Below are 11,284 nucleotides of genomic sequence, written 5' to 3' on the forward strand. Positions count from 1 at the left end.
AAAAATAATATCTGAGTATTGATAGGCTTGTTGTTGGATGATATTGGCCCAACTCGCAAATTGTTGAACGATATGACCATTGACCAAGCACGGCCCAGATCAAAACTTCGCTCAAGTTCAAATTGAAGTTTTCGCAAAAAAAAAAAAAACAAAAGGGAATAGACGATTATACCCCCAGCTCAATGTTGCCCTAGAAAATTTTTGTATGATGAAAGGCTGAGATGTGATGGCACTTAAAAATCTAACGGCCGACATATCTCATCCAACTCCTTTATATACATCCTCATAAGACCCGCAGCATCCTCTACTCGTACTCGCAGCATCCTCTCGTCTCGCGCCCTCTACTAGTAGCAGCGCGTTTTCTAGGGTTTCTGATTTCTGCAAAGGCGGTTAACAGAAAAAATGGTGAGTTGAATTGTCTCAGGTGGATTCATCTTTGTTTTAATAAGTAACTTTCATGTATTATTGTTCCTTATTGGCCTTCTCATGTCATTCTGTTGTGATTCTTGCAGGTTCTTCAAAACGATATCGATTTGCTCAATCCTCCAGCTGAACTGGAGAAGAGGAAGCACAAGCTAAAGCGTCTCGTGCAGTCTCCTAACTCATTCTTCATGGTAAAGTTCTATTTGTAAATCAATAATTGGGTCTTTTTTTCCATGTTGATTGTGTGATCACATAAGATTAGATATTTGATATGTATGCTTTTTTGGATTTTGTACTGGGGCAGGATGTGAAGTGCCAGGGCTGCTTCAATATGTAAGTTTTTTTCTTTTAAATGTTGTTATTTAGCTATTCCTACTATTTTAACTGATCAAGACTTTAGGATTGGTCTTTTCAATAGTTAAGCTTATTTTGTTGTTAAAAAAAATTGTGTTGCAGAACTACTGTGTTCAGTCATTCCCAAACTGTGGTCGTCTGTGGCAATTGCCAGACCGTCTTGTGCCAGCCAACCGGTGGGCGTGCAAGGCTTACAGAAGGTTGCTCTTTCAGGAGAAAGGGTGATTGAAGATGATATGCTCGCACTGCCTATTGGTGGTAAATGTTTGTTGAGTTCTTTTTAAGGGATGATGGTGACAGCAAATGAGAGCTCTTCTGGGTTTTGATTCTGATGTGGAATTTTGTTAGCACAAAGATTATAGACCTCTTATTTATATTTTAGGATTGTTATCTGATTTTGGTTTGTTGCACTGTAATTTGGTTTCATTTGACAAACTAAGTTTATATTATTATCCTTTTGCACTTTTCTAAATGTTTGTACGTGTTGTTTCTTTGTTGCTGCTATGTCTTGTTAGGTTAACTCTTATGTTATCTTATTATGACCAATGCCAGTTTTGGAAATTTGATTGGTCTTCTAATTTTGCATATAGTGAAAAACTGCCTTTTCTTTTTCTGTGTTATAGTCTTTGTTGCAAGGTCTCGTCACTCCTGTAATTTGTTGATTCTTAAAGAATGGATATTACTTTTGCTAGGATAATAATATTCCCATGAAATGCTGTTTATTGTTTTGGTTAGTAAAAAAATTCCCCATGGATCTTGGTATGATAGAGCATAATTTCACCTAGTTGTGTTTTGCTTCAAGTGATTGTGTATGACCTTAAATTGCGTGTGTAAAAGATAAACATCACTTTAAATGTTGATTCGGCATGAACTTTCTTGGGAATAGCGAATTGCTTGTTTGGATGATTAGTCGCATGAAATTCTGACTTATCACTAGTTATACAACTTTTGAATTATTAATACTTGAGTTTTAGTACTTCTTTGATCTTCATTTGCAATGATTTGTATTCTGTTTCCTCACTCTTGTGGTTTTCTAGTGAACATTTAAAGTTCTTTTCATTCAACCCAAACTTTTATAGAAGCAGTTTAAGTTTTCAGTTAGCGGGTCTGTATATATACTCTCTGGTATTTCTTTCTGATTTGAAATTTTGGCTGTTGTTTTTCTCTGTATCGAGGCATTGAGGGTGCTGATTTTTGTATCTTTCCCCAGCAGTAATATTTATTGGTGTTATTGATTGGCGCTTCATCCTGTGTTTCCTGGCCATACCTAGTGTGGGTAATGTTTGGGTGGGCAGTATATTGGATTTCTTCTATCTGGAAGATGCATCATTTTAAATGCTTCATCTTTAGTAGTATTCCATGTGGGAATGATATCTGATTTAGTGGGTGCATTATTGATTGTTCTTCTAGTTTGGTAGCAAGAGGGATAATTGAATTGACTGTGTCATTAGACATCTTAGCTTTGTGGAACGGTGAGAAGTTTTAAGTGTCTCCTAGAGTTTTAGCAACTAGTTTGGGAAGATGAGAATTGATCAATTGAATGCTTCTCTGGATTTTCTGTGTTATGATGTGTGTTGTAGATATCTTCTGTTGCTTTGGAATTATGATCTTGGGTTTGGTTTGACACTGTTGCTGCTGTGAAAAAACACTATTTTTAATATGTTTGAAGCTAGTAAAAACTATTTAAAAAAAAGCATATTATTTAAAATTTATAGAGGCATATTATTTTGTAATTAACTATTTATTAGCATTTTTATTTTTATAGTTATCTATTATTTAAATAAAAAGATAATTGTATTTTTTAATTATATATTATTCAAGGTGCCTTTTATGGTTATTTTGATTCTAATTTGTTTCTAATTTCACCATTGGATTAAATTTTCATAATTCATGTAATGGTAGTTATTTATAAAGTGAGATGTAATATGTAAAAAATAAAGTTCCTATGCAAACTCTCACTATTTTAAGTACAAATTTTAATATAAAATAAATTATTATTTAAATATAAAATTTTAATGGAAGAATTATTTTGTTGATGGTGATGAAATAAAATCTTGGCGATTAAATTATTTCGCTCAAAAGTTATTGGAACTAATTTATAGTTATTGAAAGATTTCAATGTGTAATTTGTGTTTTATCCAAAATTAACAGGTTGGTATTTTATTTCTTTGATTGAGTTGAAAGTTTTGCTTCTCGGTGTTAATTTGTTGAAAAAAAAAAAAGAAACTTTCGATTCCTTCACTTCTGTTTTGTATTCTTTTATCCCCATTTATTTTTCTTTAAATTTTCTCCTCATGACTGGAGTCTTGTCCTTTCCTTTTCCTTCTCTCTTTGCTTTCTCAACATAATTTCTCTTTGGCTCTTCTTTTTGCGCAAGAGAATTAATTAACCAGGGATGAGATTATCTTTTGTTATCGGTTTAGTGAATTAGCTGTTACTGTTGTTAATGGTTTGCATCTTGGCTGTTGCTGTTACTGGTTACCGAAAGCGTAACAGGAGTTGCACAACCTTTTTTTTTTTTTTTATTATTCTTTGTTTTGGAATTTGAAAATAAATTTAGCAATGCATTTTTGAGATTATTCAAGGGTTTTCATGTTTCATTTTAGTTTTCTGTTCAAGTTAATTCCCATTTAGTTTGATTCAATTTAATTTCTTAATAAAATCAGTTTTATATTTTAGATGTCTTACAATTGTTCATTTTATTTTCAAGCTGTTAATCAGTAAAATTATTTTCACAGCAAATAAGATAATTCGGCTTATTTGATGTGATGGATTCGTTCAGATGAGTAGTTATCTTTTGTTTGATTTGTTTTGCGTTGCTTAAGATTTCTCAATGATACAAGCGGCATTGACGCTGGTCGTGGTTGGAGTCTAATTTGCCATTCCTTAAATTTGATATCAAAATAACGACTCCAGCTAAACCTAGTGTGGTAGAGTTTGTTAGAAGTGTTGAAGAAGGTAAGTGGGGTTTAAAAGCGACGTAATGAATCTAGTCCTCTCATTTTACACGGTTAATTATTGGATGTACTGCAGCACTAAAAAAAATAGTGTTTATTAATATTTTTAAAAAGATAAAATTCATATTTTTCAAGGAGGAAAGTATGTGTGTTGGATAATAATCTCCCGTTTTAGACAATAAACAGGGAAGGGAACCGGGGATATAGAACCGCATTGGGGTATATAAATACAGCACAGATAGTGTTTAAACTATCTTTAGCGTGGGCCTCTAGCTTGTTCTGGAAATTTGGCTCTCATTTCCATTGTATCATTACCGTAATTAAAATGGAGGACTGGGCGTCTTTTACAGGGAACATGACTAAACAGCCAGCTACCCAAGATCGCTATGCTGAAAAGAGAATAAGAGATCCACGTTGAATCTCAATCTCTACATATTACTTCCAAAAGCCCCCAGCAAAGGCGTTAACCAACCTTATTATTAATCTAAGCTGTTCCTTTTTTTTTTATAATTATTTTCCATACTTATTTATTATTTTGAAAAAAAATTAAGGAGTATTAATTATTTTTTTTTAATTTTATTTTTTTTCTAAACATAATAATTATTTATATAATTTCTTAAATTTTATTTTATCAACTGCTTTTTCTTTGTTTTAATTAGATGAGAGTAATTTAATTAAAGTAAGAAATATACAAAAATTTTAGGGCAAAAGTTATAAAAAATTCAAAATTTTGCGATTATAGTTATTTTTTTTTTATCAATTTTAGCATAATTTGAAAGTTTAGTATTTATTATCGTCTGATCAAAATTAGGGATTGGGAAGTGTTGATGTGTCGGCTGATGTGAAAAAAATTATTTTTTAATATATTATTATTGACATGATAGATGATATGGTAAAACTTTTATTTTTTTGTTGGCGTGGTAAAAATATTATTATTTTATATATTATTGATATGACATAATTTTAATAATTAAAAAAATTCTAAACTTTTCGATTTTTATTAATTATAATAAATTCTATAAGTTTATTTTATTTATAGTTAATTGACTAATTTTGATCTAACTTGATCAAAAATTAATATTTTATTACCTAATAAAATTGTAAAATGAATATTTATATCACTTAGTATAATTAAAAAAAAAAAAAATTTCCCCCTCTCTCTCCCCTCGTATTTTTTTATTTATTTAAAAATTAAAAATTCATGTTGAAAAGTCAATAACAACAATATTCATCATTTTAGCAATAATAATAATAATAATAAGCATATGTTGAATGCTTATATATTATTGGATGAGATATATATATATATATATATATATATATATATAAATATAAGGATATTTTTTAGATAGATAAAGAGAAATAGGGAGAGGTAGGTATGGGAATATTATTTAGAGGGAGAAAGATGGGTGGAGGGTGTATATATACATATTATTGGATGACAATGAGAGAGAGAGAGATGGGTGAAGAGATATTTTTAATTTTACAAAAATAATAATTTATCTATTTTCATAAATAAATTTCATAAATACCAAAAAAAAAAGAGATAGGAAAATTTTATTTTTTGTTATGCTAAATGATATAAATATTTATTTTTTTACAGTTGTACTCAGTAATAAAATATTAATTTGACCAAATTAGATAAAAATTAATCAAATGGCCACAAAATGAAACAAATTTATATAATTGGTTATAATTGGCAAAAGTCGGAAAGTTTTGAATTTTTTTAATTATTAAAATTATCACATCAGTAATAATATATAAAATAATAATATTTTACCATATCAACCATTACGTCATCAAGAACGAAAAAATTTGTGCCATGTCACTGTCATGTCAGTAATAATATATTAAAAAAATAATATTTTTTCTACATTAGTCACAATGTCTGTACTCCTAAATTTTTAATTTTGATCGCATCATAATAAATACTAAACTTTTAAATTAAATCAAAATTGAAAAAAAAAATTGATTATAAATATAAAAACGCCCAAAGTTTTAAATTTTTTATAACATTAAGTCAAAATTTTAAATAATAAATAAAAGTAGACGAAGAGAATATGCTATCGCGATCCAACGGTAAATGTTTTGAAATCATGTGAAATGGATGTCTTCTTGTTGGTGGGGATACTTCATACTGGATGAAGAGATCCATGACTCGCCATTTGTCCTTCCATTTTATTATATATATGAAAAAGAAATGTAATTTTCCATATTCAATATGATAATCATTATTAGTTTACATCGCCCACTTGTGGATTAATTAAATACAGATGATAAATCATATATGGCCGGCAGATAATGTGGCTATTAAATATTGAAGCAAAATTTAACCGTCGGATTTGCTATATGCTTACGTCTTCTGCAACAATATTAATGCAATAACCAATAAGGGTTTGAACCATCTAATTATAAATTCACTGAACAAGCAATTCAGCGTACATGTACGCAAATATGATTAAGTTTGTATCTAAATTTCTATTTTTATGGTAATTAAGGATTTGGTTATCCAACTTTCAATTCCAATTGGATCCATTTTCAAAGTTTTTCAATTGAGTCAATTTAATATTTTTTTTAAACATGATTTATTATAAATTTAAAATATAAAACATACAATGAATTCTATTTATTAAATATATGAGTTTTATATATTTATATATTAAATTTATAATAAATTAAATTTAGACGGTAATTCATCAATTTTACAAGCTAGAAATACCTGATAAGAGAGGAGAATTGATATTTGAGGTCGTAAAAGAAGTCAATGCACTCAAAATTTGCCCATTTTAACATATATGCTATATATATGACCAAGTAAATTATTGAATATGGTCAATGAGAAGAGACAGTGAAGTCCACCCCACCCAAGTCCTATTCATACGGTTATAGGAGCAATAATTTATGCTATACAAAGTGTGAGGTTAACAGGGTAGCGTTGACCTGGTCTTCTTTGAAGAACTCTGAAAGCTTTTCCTCTCTTTCTGCCGCGTAGAGTTGATGAGAGCTATTTCTGTGAAGGAGCAGAGCCAGCATTTCCATGTTGTGCAAGTTGTTAGAACTTAACAGATATGAAATCATTCACTTCTCTAGAGTTGCCATTGTTGACTGTCGACCCTCTTCACCTTTTTAATTCAAAATATTGTGATGAGAGAGAGATCTAGCTCTTTGGCTCTTACTTCTTTCCATCGGGTCATCGTCGGTGTCAACCCCCTCTTTTTAGTTTTTCATTGATTTCTCATGACAGGAGTCTTAATCATCTTTAATAAGTGACAGGTATAAAATAAACGAAGGGCTCTAAGGCTAAGGCAAAGGCAGGCACTGCATGTGCTCTTGTTTTTCAGCTTTCAGCTTCTTCTCTTTGCCAGTGACCAACTGCCCATACCCTGGATTAGAGGACACACACACACGCACACACACATCATGTCATCTCTTTCAGCGCGAACGGGCAGACACAAACAACGTTACCAAGATCAACTCAGGCTCGTAGCAGGGTAATGTGTATATTTCTGTCCTTCTTTCTGTATTTTCATTTAATTTTCAACTTGAATTTTCCTGGTAAACGAATTATATGCATCTTTAGTTGCTATCTTCGATCCCATGCAGCAGATTTTCCTTGATTAATTACTTTTTCCCTTTGGAATATGTAACTAATATATCACATAATTAGGGTTTGCTCTTCAGTCTTCAGACAAGCGTTACAGCTTTAAGCAGGAAGTTAGCAAGTAGAGTTCATTTACTATTGTGTGCTATTAAGAAGTTATTCCAATTCCAATCTGACAACCCTTCTATCTTAATTTTGGTTCATTTGATTCAGACTATGACTTGAATTCAAGTTCTTACGTTCTAAATACGACTTCAGTATAACGATAATTTTTCAGTAATGAGGGTAAAGAGACTCGGACACAGATATTGTCTTCTTGTTCACTCAATTGTGGCATAAATATTTAGTTTATCTGCGCTTGTATGCATAGAAGTTATATATAGTGTTAAAGGAAAAAAAAAGATGCCACTTTTAGACATTAGTCGTTTTCCGCAGCAATAATGATATTGGTTAGGTAGGTTGGTCCTATTTTTTATCTTCCTTTCTTCCCTTTCCGCACCTTCCTTTCACCTTCCACAGATCTTGCATTATTTTAAGTGCATGATTGAGATTGAGCGAAGCTCAGGATCAGATTGTGGATTCTTTTGTTTTCCTGGGCCAGTTTGGTACGTACTGCAGGCCTGTGAAATTCTTCATTCTATGCAAAGAATAGCTAGTTAACATTCCACAAAATTTACTTACTGCAAGTATTGAATGATGCAACTAAAGAATCATGCGAATTTCTATATAGTTGGTTTGATAATTTAAATGGGTATGATGAGCAATTAATTAATTATGAACATGCTTGTCAGCCCTAGTTTTGTAAGAAGTCATGAGCTCAAGAAGTTCAACTTTCTGGAATAATCATTGTTGCAGGTTGCAAGGAAATTAAATATAATAATAATAATAAAGGGAACTGTTTTTCGGTTATTTAACTTTCTAAGTACCAAGGAAGTAACTTTGATAAATCAACAGAAATTGATAAATGAATCAACCATAAAGTCGGTGTTCTTCCTGAAAAGAAGTTTGTAAGCCCAATACTAATTAAATAGATGAGCTCGTAACAAATAACTAGCTATTCGTAGCCCATGTCATTTCCTAGCAACTAATTTTCTAAAAAGTAGACATATATAAACCAAGCAATGGATTTTGCTCTTGATTATCATGCAAGTTTTGAAACCTGGAAAATTTACATACATACTTGCCATCACATGGTTCAATTATGGTAATTATAATTGACTTGGTGATCTAAGAACTACTTAGAGCTTGTCTCAAATTCATTAGGACTTTGGTTTAACTAGAACAAGCATAGATTTTCATGATTTTGGGTTTTGGCTTTCAGACGTATTTTTTTTTCAGGGTTTCTTTTTAGCATGTCATACCTCCAGGTTGGGTGTTTGTAAGGTATATATATTAACCTGATTTAGATTGTGATGTGTTGACACTAAGTTTTTAGTGGACCATTTTTTTCTCTAGAATAAAAGTTCTCTAGCTTCTAAAAAAAATTATAGATTTTCTGTAAATAAGGCTATATAGTAGAAATTTGTTATCCTTCGTCTATCAGCATAGATTTAGGAGAGATTTTGGTATGGGAGCTCATTAGGAGCACTGGCATTTCCTGATTGGTTGGGTGTATGCAGCTGAGTGTAGAGAAGACTTACTTGATAGTAATAGACACTAATATATTTTATCTGCAGTGATGAACTTCGGAAAAAAAAAAATCTATAGTGATGAAACACTTAAATTGGTGCCTTTTTGATTGCTTTGATGATATCTTTTGCGGACTCCTAGCTTATTCTTGATTAATTTACCCTTTGTGGTGCAAAATGTAGGTGCATTCCTTATAAACTTGACAAGAACGTTGAGGATAAAAACTGTAGGGTGGAGGACAGTGTACGTGTCCTCATGATTTCAACACCAAATCGTAAAGATCTTGTATTTCCAAAGGTATATTTTTATATCTTCCTTCCTGCTTTGTTAATTTCTTCCCAATTTGGCATAGACATTATTGACATTTGATTAGACTATACTGCAAGTCTGCAACTAAATGCATCGTGTGCAGTCAAAATAAATTGATGCCATTGTTTGATTTTTCAAGGGTGGGTGGGAAGACGATGAGACTCTTGATCAAGCTGCTTGTCGAGAGGCCTTGGAGGAAGCAGGAGTTACAGGACTACTTGGTGTAGGTCACCTTATTTTCTTTGCTTGGGATTTGGATGATTTCTCCTGCTTAAAGAAAAGAACTATTTGTTAATTGTCTAAGTTAGTCTTCTTGCAATTGAATTCTTCTTATTTGTTCTTCTTCCCTCGTGTAAATTTCTAATAGCTATTCACTGCTTACCAATGAGATTAAATTCTTTACCTGCATTTCCATTGAAATTCAAGTCCTGAGAGCTTTGCATTCAGGTTTTGCTCTGTTTTGAATTCACTTGTTATAGGAAAATCCACTAGGAGTTTGGGAGTTTCGAAGCAAGAGCAGCCAGAATAGTAGCAGTTTGGTAGGAGGCTGTAAAGGCTATATGTTTGCACTGGAGGTAACCGACGAGCTTGACCACTGGCCAGGACAGGCTAGTTACAGTAGAAAATGGGTCAGTACTCACTCAGTAGCCTTTTACTTTTCCTCCATATGCAATGAATACAATCTGATAATTAATTATGATGGAACTCATATTGAATCGACTATAATCAATGGTCATAATGAGACTGTTAATGTTCATGGCTTAGTAATAGAAGGCTTATTTGTGTGGATAATTTCAGCTTACCACAGAGGAAGCTTTCAAATTCTGCCGTTATGACTGGATGAGAGAAGCTCTTAAAAAATTTCAGGCAGGCCTCTCCAAGGACAACACTGTACACGTTAAAGAGGAAGAGCCGGCAGAGAGTCAAATGGTGTCATCAGGTTACTTTGTAAAGCCACCTGGTGTCCAGCACCTTGAAGAATCCTCTACCAAGCCTTGTTTATTGACAATCTATAATCAGTTGTTAAAGCTGTAGCTCATATTCCGATTCTGTAAAAAGCTTGGACCATTGTACAGCTCTCCAATTAATTTAATGGATAAATCTCTGATTCTTTTCTAGAGAAAATCCTAGTATTACTTGTGGTGGTGGTGCTACTCATTCAATCTTTTGTTATTTTTTCAATTCACTTCTTTCAATGTATCAAAAGAAAAGCGAATTTCTATTGAATTCCACACTGTAATAGAAAGCCATAGTGTAAAGATTCCTTTCTTCTTGTGAAGAAAATTTCAAATACTTTTGGAGACCTTTGGCTTTTTAAAAAAAAAATTAATATTACAGTTTAACATTACAATCCAATTGGAATCAACAATGTATATATTTTTTTTCCTTTCATTTTATTCAGTTTTTTGAATTATAAAAGAAAAAAGGACTTAGAGGTTTGTTAGTTATTGTCTTCTTTTTTTTTTTAGATAAATTACTATTTAATCCTTATATTTTTAATAAAACTAACTATTTAGTCTATATATTCTAAAAAATATATTATTTAGTTTATTTATTTTGCTTTCGTTGAATTATTTAATCCATATATTAAATTTTTCATTAATCAATACCTGTCAAACTACTACTTAGTGAAACTAATTATCATCAGTGAAACCAATTAGTTGTACATGTATTTTGAAAAATATCATTATTTATTTTTTTATTTTAGTTAAACTAATTAGTTAATCCTTATATTTTTTAAAATAATATTTTGAAAATATTCCTAGATGAAAGTGAAAATTTTACTATGTAGAGACTAAATATGAATTTATTTTTTTTTATATAAATTATTCAAGTACTTTCATTCAATTTTTTATGCATCATTTTTGTGTTTTCTCTATTGAAAAACAATTTTCCTAAATTATCACCTTGATTACCTAGAAATATAGGGGAATAGATTAACCATTTTATGCACAGTTTGTACTAAATTCTATGTAAAGATGAAAAACAGAGAGAGAAAAGCGTAGTTCAT

At 31.1% G+C, this 11,284-nt stretch overlaps 2 protein-coding genes across 2 annotated transcripts; both read left to right on the plus strand.

Moving 5' to 3' along the window:
* Positions 1–247: 247 nt before the first annotated feature.
* LOC110664902 (40S ribosomal protein S27-2) lies at positions 248–1,338 on the plus strand. The gene is made up of 4 exons (XM_021824781.2): positions 248–405; positions 513–614; positions 728–756; positions 880–1,338. Exons 1-4 carry the CDS (start codon positions 403–405, stop codon positions 1,004–1,006), a joined length of 261 nt encoding a protein of 86 aa, XP_021680473.1. The 5' UTR covers positions 248–402; the 3' UTR covers positions 1,007–1,338.
* A 5,376-nt stretch (positions 1,339–6,714) lies between these two features.
* Positions 6,715–10,566, plus strand: LOC110664901 (nudix hydrolase 12, mitochondrial). The gene is made up of 5 exons (XM_021824779.2): positions 6,715–7,225; positions 9,147–9,261; positions 9,413–9,496; positions 9,753–9,902; positions 10,072–10,566. The coding sequence occupies exons 1-5, from the start codon at positions 7,155–7,157 to the stop codon at positions 10,306–10,308; spliced, it is 657 nt and encodes a 218-aa protein (XP_021680471.2). The 5' UTR covers positions 6,715–7,154; the 3' UTR covers positions 10,309–10,566.
* The last annotated feature ends 718 nt before the right edge of the window (positions 10,567–11,284 follow it).

Source organism: Hevea brasiliensis, chromosome 5, assembly GCF_030052815.1.
Source record: "Hevea brasiliensis isolate MT/VB/25A 57/8 chromosome 5, ASM3005281v1, whole genome shotgun sequence".
Lineage (NCBI taxonomy): Eukaryota > Viridiplantae > Streptophyta > Magnoliopsida > Malpighiales > Euphorbiaceae > Hevea > Hevea brasiliensis.

Coding starts and splice junctions, on each gene's coding strand:
- LOC110664902 (XM_021824781.2), top strand. Junction 615..727: donor CTCCTAACTCATTCTTCATG/GTAAAGTTCTAT, acceptor GTACTGGGGCAG/GATGTGAAGTGCCAGGGCTG. Junction 757..879: donor TGCCAGGGCTGCTTCAATAT/GTAAGTTTTTTT, acceptor ATTGTGTTGCAG/AACTACTGTGTTCAGTCATT.
- LOC110664901 (XM_021824779.2), top strand. CDS start 7,155: ATGTCATCTCTTTCAGCGCGAACGGGCAGACACAAACAACGTTACCAA. Junction 7,226..9,146: donor CAACTCAGGCTCGTAGCAGG/GTAATGTGTATA, acceptor TGCAAAATGTAG/GTGCATTCCTTATAAACTTG. Junction 9,497..9,752: donor GAGTTACAGGACTACTTGGT/GTAGGTCACCTT, acceptor CACTTGTTATAG/GAAAATCCACTAGGAGTTTG.